Source organism: Haliotis rufescens, unplaced genomic scaffold, assembly GCF_023055435.1.
Source record: "Haliotis rufescens isolate VD_foot unplaced genomic scaffold, xgHalRufe1.0.p SCAF_25, whole genome shotgun sequence".
NCBI classification, from domain to species: domain Eukaryota; kingdom Metazoa; phylum Mollusca; class Gastropoda; order Lepetellida; family Haliotidae; genus Haliotis; species Haliotis rufescens.
This window is the reverse complement of record NW_025963946.1, coordinates 821419-837176: the sequence shown is the minus strand read 5'-3', so window position 1 is coordinate 837176 and position 15758 is coordinate 821419. Positions and strand designations below refer to the sequence as shown.

Here is a 15758-nt window from a genome sequence, read left to right as displayed (position 1 = left end):
AGTGACGACACAATGTTACTCAACGTTTTTGTGTGAAGAATATGAGGAGCCGCTATAGAATCTATGAATCTATTATAGCCACTAAACGGGTACCTAACCCTAATGATCATAAAGAGGGGATTGATCGTAAAGGGGATCCAAGGGCTGAGGATAGAGTTCGGGGTAACCTACCCTTACACTGGCGATATTTGGTGTGTTCAGCGCCAATATGATATCCCTAATAAATGCATTCTTGTGCATTATAATGAAACTTAATGAACCGAAAGAATATTATATATATATTAGTTCCCATTTATAACCATTTTACCTTCTTCAATCTCAAGAAGAACGATATAAAAAATATGTATAAAATGAAAGTGCTTTTGTAAACTAGTGCTTGCTATAAAATGTGCCGCCGCAGACTATATATAGTAAACACATATTCAAAACTCTCAACACCGCTGGGCGTATTCAATGACATTGTGTGTAGAGATGATAGATCACTGGGAGGAACTTATGCACACTCGATGACCCCTGACATCACATGGCATTGTTTCGCCAGTATGACTTGCAACAAAATACTACAAATTACGTCATAGGGTATTGTTACAGGTTTGAAAAGTTTGTGGTGCTGTTTTCTAAAGGTAGGCCAAAATCTTAAATTCACCATACACAAGGACAGTACCATTGCTGTAATTTGATTGGCTTCCTTAAGTCACATGCACAAATTTGACCAATCACGAACCTTGTAGCAGATTTTGGCAAGAAAGCATCATTAGAAACCAATTTTTAGCCAATAAAATCGCATGTTACCGTTATGAAAAAATTCCAGGCGAGGTTACTATTATGAAGAGGAAAAAAAAAGCTTTGTAATGGTGAGTCACATGGCAGTCTTCGACACACATGTAATTCATATGAAGCTTCGAAAATGGAGATTTTCTTCATGTTACTGAGCAGACAGCCGCTGTTATTGGAAAATAGGTGATGACTAGGGTTGTTACGATTCACTTCCGTATTCGGTGAATCGAACAGTATCCATTCATGAATTTAATTCCTTATTCGTGGCCACTAGAATCGAATATTTATGAATATGCAATCATGTGCATTTACATACCCTGTACCTAAAAATTTCCTTAACATATTATATGCATAGATTTCTTCAAAGACAACACCCTTATAATATATATTTTGACAGTATTGTTGTCACTGGTCATTGTTGCATTTGAGCAGATACTAGTACCTGGATAAGTGCAGCATTTGTTACCCTATATTTGTGATAGGAATCGTATTCGCCTCATAATGTTTTTGTTGCAGCCCAAGTGATGTCAGTTAATATTTCTAATTCATTTTAAAATAATTTTCTGATTACGTAAACAATGAAAATATAAAAGAAATAGGTAAGTGGATCTTGTGAAATTTTATGTTTGCCGAGTCAAATTTTGCTTCCTAGGTTCTTAATCTGGACGTTATGAATGTGTTAGCTTAATTTTTTTATTTCAATGAACTTAATTAAGTTGTAAATGCATTATTTAAATAATGTGATAAACACAACTTTCATTTGTATAAACAGTAGGATTAGACCTTTCAAATGGTGTGTAAAATGTAGTAGCAAGGATGTTTAACAACCAGATAATTTTCTTGATAAATGTTGGCTTCATCTATCACACAAGAGTCTCTGGGAACTCGATGTCACAGCCGTAAAAGCTTCTGGTTGACTGGTTTTTGAAGAGTTAAGGCAGAAAATTACCATTTTTAAGGGGTTCGCTATATGTTATTATAAGGATTAGTAGACTAAAAAGGTTAGTTACAAGGGTTGATCGTCCATAAGGAACAACAGCTTGTTTTACATTTTTGACAAACACTGTCATCATCTTGTATCTTGAGAGTTTGTGAGTATCTATCAGCTGATAGTGTAGAGGAAGTGCATTGGTCAAGGTAAGTGCCTTTTCCTTACACAGAGCAATGTCAGTGTAGTAAGGACAGTTAACAGTTGTGGCGTATGTGGCTGGGTGTTGTTCCAGAAATCTGGCTGTCATTATCCTCTCCTGAGGTCCACCTTGTCTGCACATCAGTAATCAACTTGTTGATGAGTTGATGTTGCTTCTCTTTTTGCAGAGATGCAGCTGTTGAACTGCAGTGAAGAAAGTCCACAATCCTTCTCATTCTAGCAATCAGCTTTGACACTGAACTATTCTTCCAAGCTTTCCCACAAGCCAAGTATAGGGTGTGCACAAAACAACCAGAATGAATTTCAGAATCCACCTCTTTGGCAGCAACCCCCATATTGGCAGCATTGTCAGTTACCAAGGAGCAGGGAGGAAGTTCCCTCTCAGGAACAGCTTCTGTAAGGACATTCACAATATTGGACCCTGTATTCCCTGAACACTAGGAAACGTCATCAAGGTCATGTCAAATCAAGATCATTCACAAAGATTTGTTAATGGTGTGATTGAGTAAATATTGTCTATGGTATAGACATAGTGTACATAGCGAAGCAATAAACTTCCAGTGGTCTTGACCTTTGACCATAGCTAGTTGTATGTGAGAAAAGTGCCAATTGCAAGATTGAGTAGTGCTACGAATATGAAGTCTATTCCATCTCAAAACTTTCTGAATCCTAATTCAGTTCACATGGGTTATTTATAAACTTTCATCATGTAAACACGGTCCACCAAACCAAACAAGCCTGACCACATTTCAGGACTTGATTTAGCCATATGAAACATGCACCAGTGCAACCTATTATTGAAAAATGCAACCTAATATCTATATCTACATGCTAGAGGTATTACCGGTATTACCACTATACCATGATATGAAATATGATGTGAATATGTACCGCAATGGGCTTGGAAAATACTGTCTTATTGTTATTTTCAAAAGCCATCATATCTTCATCTAGTTGGAGAGGTTTACCTAGGTGACAACATGTAGATTATGTGTCTATTACTTCATGCTTTGTGATCATAGCAACATCCAGCAATATACAAACTTTTACAAAATGTGTTGGGGAAATTTTTTATTATTCATGTTCATAACCAATTACAGATGAAAGTATGCATGCAGTATACTGGGGTCTGCATTGGAATACATGAAACGTTATTGTAATAAATTGCAGTGAACAATTTTCTTTGGATCACATTATTAAATTTGAAATGAGAACTTTCTCAAAATATATTTTGCAATTTGAAACTGGTGACGTAAAGCTTGAGAAAACTGCTTTTTGATTTGCGATTTCATCTTCCTGTTAGTCATATATAAATGGTCAGTTGAAGTTATCGAAAGTCATTCTAATATGTCCTGAATGGGATGTTCTCAGATCTTTGTGTAGAGGAAAAGAGCATGGAGATCAGATTTTAATGAGGGGCAGCCTATTGGTTAAAGCGTTCGCTCGTCAATCCGAAGACCCGGGTTTGATTCCTGACATGGGTACAATGTGTGAAGCCTATTTCTGGTGTCCCCTGCTGTGATATTGCTGGAAAATTGCTAAAAGCAGCGTAAAACCGTACTCACTCACTCACTCAGATTTTAATGAAACGGTTTGTGATTCACAAAACAGTAATTTTCAGATAAAAACAATCCATTGACGTTCAAGGGAAGAATATGTCACCGATATTCAGGGGTAGAAACGAACATTTTTAGTCCACTAGTCCTTATAATTATAACATATAGCAAAACCCTTATGAATGGAAAATTTCTACTAGTCCTTATGATACCTTTAACTATTAGGCACTTTTGTAAGGACTACAGGACTAGTGCCAGTTTCTATCACTGGTATTCCATTCCGCCCTCGGGGGATTTGGTGGTCAGTCTTGTTGACTTTGCTGCTTGCTTGACATTGTTAGGTAGCATTTATTGTATTTTGCTGATACTTTCAGACACTGGTTTGTGTGGTCCAGACTTGAGAACAACATTCAGCCTCTCACACAAAAATTTCTCCTGCAAAGTTTCCACTAAACCAAAATATGATGTAAGCGCTAGTTCATCATTGTAAATAATTCTGTCAAGTCCACATTGCTGAAAATGCATTTAACAATATATCCTACTCTGGTTGTAATCCAGGATATATTGGTAATCCATAAACCCACTATTCTGAAGGTTAAAGTGTCACTCAAGAACTGTTTGCTTAAGAGAAATATATTTCATTCAGTTCTTACATTTTATGAGCTATCTCAGTATTGTAGTGGATTGCGGAAGGACATTGGTTTAATGTTTCTGTCACCAACAATCAATTGATCTCGAATTTTATCATGTTTCTAGCTTGTGATGTGCAGCAAAACAGCATGTTTCAAAAAGCATGATTTTCTTTGTGGCTGAACATGTTAAACAGATCTGTTCATATTAACAGGGCAACAACACTGTTTGTCTGACAAATCCATTTAATTAGGGGCAGCCATTACTTCTGTTACCAGTTTGCTAATGAGTCTGGTTTATGGAGGAAATGTGAGGCCCTGGATAAGGAGAATGTAATCCATTGGAACAGACATTCGTGCCTGCAGTCTATTGCCCTTGACCAGAGTCAAGGAACAAGGGATTGACTTCCAAAACTCTCAGTGCAGTGTTATACTTGGCGTTTTTAACATTATCATGGTTTCAGTTGCTGTTTGGTTGAATTATGGCGTGGGCTGTTAGTTATTTTCAAGTCCTTGATGATATACTGCAATATTTAATGACGCTTGGAAGACCTTTCTCTGAACAAGTGGAATTTTGTTGAAAATATTTTGTCAACATTTCTGTGACAATGAATTATAAGTATTGATATTAATGAATTTGTAGTGATGCAACATGACATTAATAATTAACTAATAATGCAATATACAGTGACATCCCTAATTTAAGCCAAACAATTCATTCTTTGCAGAATGTTCTAAAAATAAGTTTCTATTCAGCCAAAAGGATACTTTGAACATGGGGCAGTTTGTTCCAGGCCAGTGGCCACTGCCAGTATTTTCTCTGCCATTACTCATTCATTGTAGTTTAATGGACAAAACGGTACAGCTGTAAAATGTTATTCAAGTGAAATGGTTCTTAGAGACCACCATCATTTTTCATCACAACAACAGTTTATTTCGGATCATTCAAACAAAGATTTGAAAGGACATATTATCCGGACCGACCCTTTTCTTCAAATAGGATGATGGGGGTATTTGATGTCTGTTAATCAAACGCAGTTGTGGATGAACTGTTGACCACATTGGTTACATCAGGTTATGCTTGGGTCCAGGCTGAGGCCAGCTTTATTGTCCAGTATAAATCATTGCCACACAAAGAGCCTGGTCTAGTGTGTGGGGATGAGACTAGCCTGTCTTGATAAGCAGAGACTGTTTACAAGGGGCCAGTCACCCAAAACAGCCCCATGTATTGTTTGAACTGGGCATTTGGGAAAAACATGGGGGTCATTGGTCCCAAGGCTAGGATAAAAGTGTTAACTGTTTCCTGGACCTATGAAAGAGTTGTCTTGCAGTATGTGCATCATGGTCTTAGTGTAGTCTGTAGACAAGGGAATGGAATGTCATGGTTTCCTTCCTATCAGCCTGATAGTAGGTACATAAAGATGTAATGGGCCGGACTGAGATACTTGACAGTTGATGGTGTGTTTAGGATATATGTACATGTTTCTGATAGTTAAGCCAGAAACTTAATCTGTCTTACAGACCCTGATACAAATATATCAAATATAGCCCATGCAAGTCTATAATGTTTGGCAAGTCTAGATTTCTGCAGTATCAGAAAATGAAGAGTCTCTGGGCTCCTTGTTATTAATTTTAAAAGATAATTTAACAACTTTTATTTTTTCTGTACAATGTGTTCATTTCAGAGACTAGACTTTAGTCTACCAGAAACTATTCATTTGACTTGACCAAATGTCTATTAGATTTGAGTCTTAAAATACAATCCGTAGCTATTTTTTCAACTTAGGGGTTGGCAGTAGTGGCTAAGTGTGACCAATTATGAATATGTTCCATGCATGTTACTTTGAAAGACCTATCAAATTAATACACTACTCAACAGAAGTTAAGAACCATCTGATTCTTCTTATTATACATGCTATAGTTAATCTGTCATTTCCTTTTCGTAGTATATATAGGTTTCATGTATTTTACCCTTTATCAGAAAAAAAGTCTGTGCTATAAAGAATTAAGACAACTAGCATGCATATGGCTCTAGTCTAAGCATTATCTCAGTCAATTTATGTGTTATATATGGAATATTATTACTGGACTGAACAGAATCTTACTGTACTCAGTATTTGGACCAGTGGCTAAAGTCGTAGATTGAGTTAAAAGGCACACAAAATTGACAAAGTAATCAACTGAATGATACGAGGACAAAGTCAAATCGTCAGCAGTCCTACAAAACAGTAACCAACCACTGATCGAGAAACAAGAAAACTTACTTCACAGGTTGTCAGTACTTTCTGAAAGGCTTTGGATGATCTCATTGTTAACTTAAATTATTCCTTCATATCTTAGAACATTAGCATGACCATTGAAATTGAAGTTATCATAATGGGGAAAACTGTTCAAGATTTGAAACTGTGTTCTTGAAACAACGGTTCACGATACTCCCTAATCGCATCCTATAAAAACAGACCAATTTACTATGCCTGGTTAGCACTAATCCCCCACACCAATCCCACCCAACCACCTTCAGTGCAATTGGTGTGTCCTAAGCGAGCTTGACTGGAGAGTTGTATTGTTTGGTGAGGCTCATCACCAGCCAGTGAAGCATGGCGGATGTTGGAGGGAGACAATGGACAGGGAAGCTGCTGTGACTGCTGAGCTCATCTGGACAGGGCTTATCAACACAAATACTGCTAATGGCACTTGCACCTAATTACATAGCTTGCCACTCACTCAACTGGTGGGGACTTGGAAGACAGTTGAATATCTCACTGCATTCTGTCATTTGGGTTGCTCCTTAGGGTAGGTTGGATGTGAATTTTGAAATTTTGGGATTTCTTCAGGTGAGTTTAAATTTGGCTGGTTGTTGAATCCATCAGTAAGGCTGTTTCGAGTTATAGTTTCAGACTGAAGCTTATTTGCTCTGGACATGCAGGTTCTATTTGAAATTTGTCGGTGTCATGGGATATGGACTACATGTTTGGTTCAAGCAGTAATGTCCTGCTTCAGATAAGAAGGTGGTTCTGGCGGTTGTTAGTTTGTTGATGCACTTAGTTGATGTTTTGTCTGTTTAGAAAAGAAACAAAATTGCTTTCTCAGAGGAAAATTTTGAACTTTCAAAGGCATTTTGGTCGCATGGAAACACACATGGCTGGTTTCAACCTGAATGATTTTGTTGTTGGAAACCATATGTTGTTTTTGGTACAAGTGAATGACATTTCTACATGATTATCAATGATCCTTGTCAATTTGTTAGTGTGGTATGACAGTGTTAGAAATTGGCACTAGTCCTCTAAGTCCTTGCCAAACTGCCCAATGGTTTAGGTATCATAAGGACCAGTAGAAGTTTGTCCTTTTGACAGGTTTTACTCTATGTTATCACTATAAGGACACATGGACTAAAAACGTTAGTTTCTAACGCTGTTAATGCTTGTAGTGTCTGAAGAGTTTGGTGACTACTTCCCATAATACCGGGCAAGGATAGGATTTCAATTCTTGCCGGGCCTTGAATGACAGTTAGTTTCTTACCAGTGTTTATTTGCCTCTATTCATTTTGTTCTCAATGACAATGTGAAAATTGTCCATGTTTTGATGTCAAGGGATGCAACCTAATATTTGTGCATGGCAAAAGATTTCATATAATTTATGTCTACACAAAATTAAGAAAGAGAATATATGGATGTCAATTTCCTTATTATGAGGAACACACCATTTCAGAGTATATGCTTACTCCTTCATCAGGTGAAATGATTGACATGATCCTTCATCATTTCACCTGATGAAGGAGTAAGCATATACTCCGAAAAGTTGTGTTCACTCATTACCTCTAAAGTTTACTTACTATGCTACAACACTATTCCTGTGTTATGTGTAATGCTTTGAAAGTTTCTTTGGGAGCAACATAATTTAAACTGTTGGTCCTTTAAGTATTGTACATGTTCCTTTTACATTTTACAGCAATGCATCAATTTATTCATGTGTCACTAGGAAGCTTACCAGCCTATCTTTCAACTTTGATAAATTTATGCAACCTCATTTTGTTTGGTACGACTTGGTTTTCATGTCAACATGCACCTGGTGCAAGTTAAATCGAGTTTAAATGAAGCCCTGCTTTTTAAAAAAAAATATTTTCACAAGATTCTGTGAAGGCATTTGAGGCTGTAAAGCCTATAGCTCAAACTATGGACTTGTAACATAAGGTTTTATGAAGGATGTTTGTTTACAGTGTGTTTCAGAATGAGAAAATATTCAATACTTTGTGACAATATGTTTTCCTAATTCCTTCTGTTGACTAGCTTTTAATGCATGAAGTCTATTTGTTTTTGAAACCTTATGATTTACCAAGAGCTTAATGTCAAAAGTATAAAATGTCTCTTACATGACTTATGAAATGTGATCAATACAGACTTCTTTCTTTTCTAGGAATATGATGTCAGGCTATTAAATAGGAACAATTTACAACCAGAAATGATAAAATAGCTAAGCCACTACCTGACTACCTATCCCAGAATTTTAGTGGGTGTCACAAGGTTGGAAATTAACACTAGCCCACTAGCCCAGGGCTAGTGCAAATTTTTGCGGGCTAGTACAAATTTCCAAATATCTTCATTGTTTTAACATTACAAGAGAATTAGGTATCTTTACCCAACAGGTTAGTAAAGCTTTTGAGTTTAGTTCTAACACCTGGGCATGTATTATAGCCCAAGATGTGCCGAATCAATAAGAATTGGGTTGATCGGTGGTCTCGTTGTTGCCGAGATTTCAACAGGCATGGTAGGGGAATTTCCAACCGACAGCTAGTAACCAATGCTGTAGCTGTGTTTCTTTTGAAAGCTGGCTGGTGTCTCTTTGTTCATTCCATCACACATAAACTGGGGTCACAGAGGCGGTGAGTGACTGGGCCAAGCGAGAAACACCTGTCGCTGATTATAATAAGAATGCCCCAAGATGAAGGCGAGACTGTCGGGTTAACTCAGGGTGGCTTGCTTGTTGTGTGTACTGGGCTCACGTCTTGGATTGTGGAAGGAGTAGGTGTCATAGGCATTGGACATCAAGTTGCTTGGTGTACATTCAGCACATGTGCAGATAGGCTGTTGGGTTTTGGTGAATTTTATTGATTTTGAAGGTTTGTGTGCTCTGATTTTTGTGTTTTTTTAGTTTGATATTTTGAATTTATCAAGTCTTTTGACAGTTCATGGTTTTGAAAAGAGTTTATTAGCATTGTGAGGTTTTTAGTTCAGAATAGGCATGTGTTAACAATTGTGTGATTAAACTAATAATCAAATTCTGCTGGAATGATCACCTGGTTCATGGAATGTTATGAGGTGGGATTTTGGTAATGATGTATTTTGAAATAGATCACTGATCATGCTGATAACAAGTGTATAAATGAAGTATTTGTTGTTTTTTTCAAAATCTTAACTGAGGGAAAGACTATATGCTTGTCAAGGCTTGAAGTTTGTTTGAATTATGTAAAATCGTAATGTTTTTTTGGTCACTCAATATTTTCTTTATATAGTATGTCAATGTTGAATTTCCCTTTGTCCACATGTCCTATCATGTTCATGATTGGATCGTAAATCATTTTGCTATTTACATGTCTACCCTTCCATCCACATCATATGTCATATTTTATTTATTATATGAGACTACATTTGAATAAGAATCTGTTTTGATCTGCCTTGGCTCCATCTGATCTTCAGCTGAAGTGCTCACTACAAACGCTCTGACATCAAGCCCTCAGTTGTTGAATCGATAATACTGTAATCCAAGTTTTCTTAATAGATCTTGTTGTCTTTAGTTGTAAGCCTACTTGACAGATTCAACTGTGCTGTTATTAATGCACCAGCTCACACAGACTTCAGCTCCAGGTGGCTGCTGTACAAGGTGCTTCAAATTGTTTTAGGAAAGATATTCTCTTACAAGTATGTCTGATCCTGCTCATAGAAACCATTGTAGCTGTTGCAAACATCATGTTGTTGATGTTGTTTGAGTCCTAGTCTCTGGATCAGCTTGAAGTGCTATATTCCTTTCGGTGGAAATTTAAACAAGGTATTAGTCATCATTCTTAATAGCAATGACTTTTTGGATGGTACACTAAGATATAACTGGAATACTGTTAGATGTGGCATTGAACCAAACTCACTCCTCTTTGGGTGGTATGCAACATGCCAATAGGTCTAATGGCTTGTAAGAGTTATATCTCATGAGTTGAACGGCTTGTAAGAGTATTATCTCATGAGGATTTGCTGAACATGATATGTTCAGTGTGTCCCATGATTCTGGGTTCGAATTGGATCCCAGAAACCTGGGCCCCTTCATAAGAGGTCACTAAATAGATCGGGTGTTCAGTGTTGGTGACTGTTTTGTTTGTGTATCACCATACCCCGGGATATTGCTCCCATTATCAAAGACAGGTTTGTCTGGTCCACCATCCATCCCTCAATGTCCAGAACCATACAATACTGTCATTATAATTGGATCAGCAAGGCTCTGCATCTGTATCCAATAATCTGTCCATACACAATAATGATATTCAGTTGACAATGTGAAGTTTGTGTTCAGTTACTGACATTCAGCATGGCTTGTTTCTGACATTCATCGTTACTGAAGGGAGAGCAAGTGTGTAAAAGGTTTATGAAATATTCAAATTATATTCTTAAAATCAGGAAAAGAATCGCATACATGTATTTAACTTCGATAAGAATATTTCCCTTATGGCGTGGATTTGCTTTAAAACTGTTTACATTGGCTTTCACTGACTATTGTTTGCCCCTGTGTTGCCATGCTATCACAAAAATGAAATGAATAATATTCTGTTCTTCCCCTTACCAGACATTTCAATGTTGTTCAATTGCCGTACATTGGTCAGTTTGATGAATCTGTCAAACCCAACTTTTTCCAAGTGAAGTCTGCCAGTGTTAATGTATTCTGTATGAATTTCTCTTTGTTTTCAGACTGGTATCATTGATTCTCATGGTGAACTGCGAGGATTTAAAGACCATAAAACCCGTAAGTATTTCAGACGTTATTCATTATAAGAGATATTTTCTGTCTGGATATTTGATGATATATGCAAATAAGCTCAAGAAATATTGATTCTGAAAAATGTTAGTATGCAGACATCATATATTATATTAAAAGTGACATTAACTGTACACAAATAAAATCATCAGGCTTTTGAATATACAGACATTTCTTTTCCTGTTTCTCTCTCTCTCTCATGGATATCCATGGATTATTCAGGACTTTTTACCATGGTACCGTTGTCGTTTGTTAAGCTGTGGTTTGGTGACCCATAATAAATCTATATTTGTGTCACATTTTGGACGTCAAGATTTAATTTGGATACATGCTATCTAAAACGAGAGACCTCCCAAAATTGCATTGATATTTTAATGGGAAACTTTCATGAAGTGATGTTTCTCTTGTGGTTTATTATATTTGCTGTTTGATGTCTGTTCTTACTGTGATAACATATAGCAAAATACATAAATGGGCTAATTGCTACCAGTCCTTAGGATACATTAACTATTGGGCAGTTTAGCCAGGACTATAGGACTAGTGTCAATTTCTAACACTGTAAGTTAATTTGAAGTTTATAAAAGAAATTAGAAGACAACCCTAGATACAACAAAGTTTGACATAAAGATGTACAAGGATATGAAACCTAGTCCTACCTGAGTAGCAGTTATAAAAATAATTTTGCTCATCATTAGTGAATTCTGATATGTTGATATTGAAGATCAGTTTTGGCTTATGTTTGGTATTGATCAATATTATAATGATTTGTTATCAAACATTCTTTGTGTTTCAGCGATACTTGTTGCGGTGCCCATCGCCTCTCCAGCTAAGATGTCACCTTACAAAGTAGAGCCACAGTTGCTTCCTAAAGCCATCAATGCACAAGTAAGACTACACCCTGTTGCTGCTGTTCACAATAGTTTTGTACTGGAGTGAATTGGTTGTTTGGTATCACAAAAGTGCAACTTGCCTATGTAGTAGAAGTTTGTTAACACAAAGCACTTACTTAGCCTTAGTTCGAGATGTGCCAAGTGTCAATATTACCCCAAGGGGCGGTCGGATAGCCTAGTGGTTATAGCATTCAATCGTCACGCTGAAGACCTGGGTTCAATTCCCGACATGGGTACAAAGTGTGAAGTCCATTTCTGGTGTCCCCCGCCGTGATAATGCTAGAATATTGCTGAAAGCAGTGTAAAACCATGCTCATTCATCCAATATTGCCCCATGGTTCATAAACTTGTTCTATCAGGGCTTGGTTCCATGAATTGGTCTTAGCATGACTGCTGTCATAACTCCCATGCTTTACCATTAACCACCTTACGATAGTCGCAACTCAAGCTGCTGTAAAGCGACTTTTTTATTATTATGTCGCATCATCTTTAATAAAAACTTGATGGAACTAGTGTTAATATTTAGCTGAAAAAGAAATCAGGTGGCTGCTAGTCTTAAAATGTAAACCTGATTTAGGTTATTCAATAATTCATTGACAAAGTATCATAGCCTGGTTTTTGCTTTTCAAGCTTATATATTTATTCTTCTATCATTTATCTAAAAATGGATTTTATCATTTCTCCAAATGACATTTAGTTTTACAATGCACTGCTAGTAATACTAGTATTCATATAAATAATTACTTCAGTTATGTTTGAGTTGTTGAAGGTCATTGGTCATGACAAGCCAACATCAGGTTCACGATCAGTAGTGAATTCATCTTCCACAAGCTCCTCACAGCAATATCCCGTTCGCGGAGCTCTCTGTACTATTGCTGCCACCAGTCAAAACTCCCAACAGTGATACTGATAGATGACCACAACCATGCTTGGAGTTGAACTCACACCGAATGACCGTTATGTTTACAAACAAGTTACGACTGTCTTGTCGCTGAATACACTTACCCCAGCTAAATTACTTTCTTTGTTTGTCAGTTTGAATTTCTATTTCATTAAAACTATCATGTAATTGATATAGTAAGAATGTAGGGAAGAAGTTGGTTGATTTTTCCGTTCGTCTGCAATCTCGAACCAATCTGATTATACAAACAAAGTAAATTCATCTGGAAAACATGGTCAGTCGTAAACCTTTTCAAAATGAACTATGATGGCATTCCCAAAGACAAAAACAAAAGTATGAATGTTGCTACATTTGGGGTTAGAGGGCAAATTTCAAGATTCTTGTAATGGCTGCGCCCACACTGGTGGCAGCGATGTTACCGAGAGTGTAACGAAGGTGTCACGGGCTGGGACGGAGCTTGCATAAAAATCCAGTTTCCACCCTTGCCGAACTAGGCTGCAATTATGGAGTTACATTTCGGCTGGACTAACGAGACTATGCATAGCATAACAAACTAGACATCCGGTTCGTACACAACATGGATTTCAATGTGCAGATTTCGGTTGACTACAGGATTTGCATAGCATGTGTACCGCCAACTGGGCATCGACAGATATTTTGCAAATTCTTTCATGTTTTTTATCAAGGTGCTCACATGATTTGATGCACTTTGCAAAAGTTAGACCCATTTTATTACAATATAGATGTTGATTATCGAGCAGCTCGTATTGACTGGGTGCCGCCATTTTGTTTGAAGCAAATGCATGTGATATGAGACATGGAATCTGATTGGTCAATAGGAAGGGATATAAGGGACATAACTCGTAATAGCCACTGGTGGCGCTATGATCGAGCCAAGGAATGCCTCGGGAAGATGTAGTGAATATAGCTCCAATTATATCTTACTGTAAGAAGTGTTTTCTTGTGTAATCAGCTAGAATTAGATTTCTGCAACATCAGCAATATGCCATATTCTAGAACCCAAAAGCCACATTTAGGATATGTAATAGACACAGTTCATATGTGTAATCGACTATAGTAGGATATTTGATAGACACATGCAGGATATGAAATAGATTTATGTATGTGTATCTTCACCACCAGGGGTCTCCACATATGATTGCGTCCAGTCCTCGACATATGATGCAGGTTGATCCTTCCTCACCCTGGTCAGCCAAGAAGCGAGGAGCAGGGGAGATAACTATAGAAGCTGATTATGGGGACAAGTAAGTTCTGTCTCACAACATTGCCTTTTGAATATAGCATAGTTATTGATAGTAGTCAATAATTGTGAAACAACAAAATAGTTCTTTAATTGCTTTTGTTAAAAAACAGTAGCGGTGGTCGGATAGCCTAGTGGTTAAAGTGGTCACGCCGAAGACCTGGGTTTGATTCCGACATGGGTGCAATGTGTGAAGCCCATTTCTGGTGTTCCCCACCGTGATATTGCTGGAATATTGCTAAAAGCGGCGTAAAACCATTCTCACTCACTCACTCACTAAAAAACAGTATCAGTATCTTTGACCAACACAATTACTTCTTCATATAACAGTTGCATGCAAGAGTAAGGCATATTAGCAAATATCGCCGTGGGTGCTCATTACGTGGAATACGGTACTTATTCCCTCCAATGACAACATCCCAATGGTGTTTAGACACGATTTTCAATATGGCCACTACTCCAGCCATGTTGGAAAAGTTATTTATGGCCACTACTCAGCCATATGTGTTCAAAATGTTACCAAATTTGATACATGCGAAGTTGGTAGTGGGGCTGAACACATATGTTGCATTGTTTGCTGCATGGTTGTGTTTATTGTTGCAGTAAACGGGGGAAGAAAGGAGAAAAGGGCGGCAAAGGTTTGCGGCATTTCTCCATGAAAGTCTGTGAGAAGGTGCAGAAGAAAGGAGTGACATCCTACAATGAGGTGGCCGACGAGCTGGTGGCGGAGTTCACAGACCCACGCAACATGTCACTCCCCCCTTCTGACCAAGTTAATGTAGGGGCAAGTTTGTATTATGCACCCACTCTAATCACACACTCGTGCACCTGTCTGACCAAGTTAATGTAGGGGCAAGTTTGTATTATGCACCCACATTAATCATACACTCGTGCACCTGTCTGACCAAGTTAATGTAGGGGCAAGTTTGTATTATGCACCCACTCTAATCACACACTCGCGCACCTGTCTGACCAAGTTAATGTAGGGGCAAGTTTTTATTATGCACCCACTCTAATCACACACTCGTGCACTTGTCTGACCAAGTTAAATGTCCAAGGCCCCGTTCCACAGAACCATCTTAGTGATAAGGTACTCGTAACTACCATACCTAACATTGGCATACGATCGTCGTTGCGCTAAAATTGCTTTGTGGAACATGGCCAAGGCAGGTTTGGGACAAAAAAACATACTTTCAATTAGAATCTGGTTAAGTGTAACGAAAAGCCTGACTTGGCTGTGATTCAATGAATAATATTTTATTTTTTTAATGAAATAAGGTTTGAAGTTTCAATGACAGCCTGATAAATGCAAAAGGAGTATTGTTTGGGTGCCCATGTTGATGCATGCAAGTGTAATGTGTGATGGTATTTGTTGTTTACAGGCATATGATCAGAAGAATATCCGGCGGCGAGTCTACGACGCTCTCAATGTCTTAATGGCAATGAATATTATTTCTAAAGAGAAGAAAGAAATCCGGTGGATAGGCTTGCCCACCAACTCAGCTCAGGAATGCCAGAATTTAGAGGTATCACCCTATTGTTTTGCCTGTTATCAATGAGTCCATTTGCTATCCCAGTAA

The 15758-nt window shown here is 37.7% G+C and overlaps 1 protein-coding gene across 1 annotated transcript in view; it reads left to right on the top strand.

Annotated features, from left to right (window-relative positions):
* LOC124141365 (transcription factor Dp-1-like) overlaps positions 1-15758 on the top strand; it is a 37975-nt gene that overhangs the window by 8505 nt on the left and 13712 nt on the right. The window contains exons 3-7 of the mRNA XM_046509360.2: positions 11060-11114; positions 11920-12011; positions 14061-14182; positions 14782-14956; positions 15561-15704. Coding sequence (XP_046365316.1) covers positions 11060-11114; positions 11920-12011; positions 14061-14182; positions 14782-14956; positions 15561-15704 — 588 coding nt within the window. The remainder of the gene's footprint in view (positions 1-11059; positions 11115-11919; positions 12012-14060; positions 14183-14781; positions 14957-15560; positions 15705-15758) is intronic.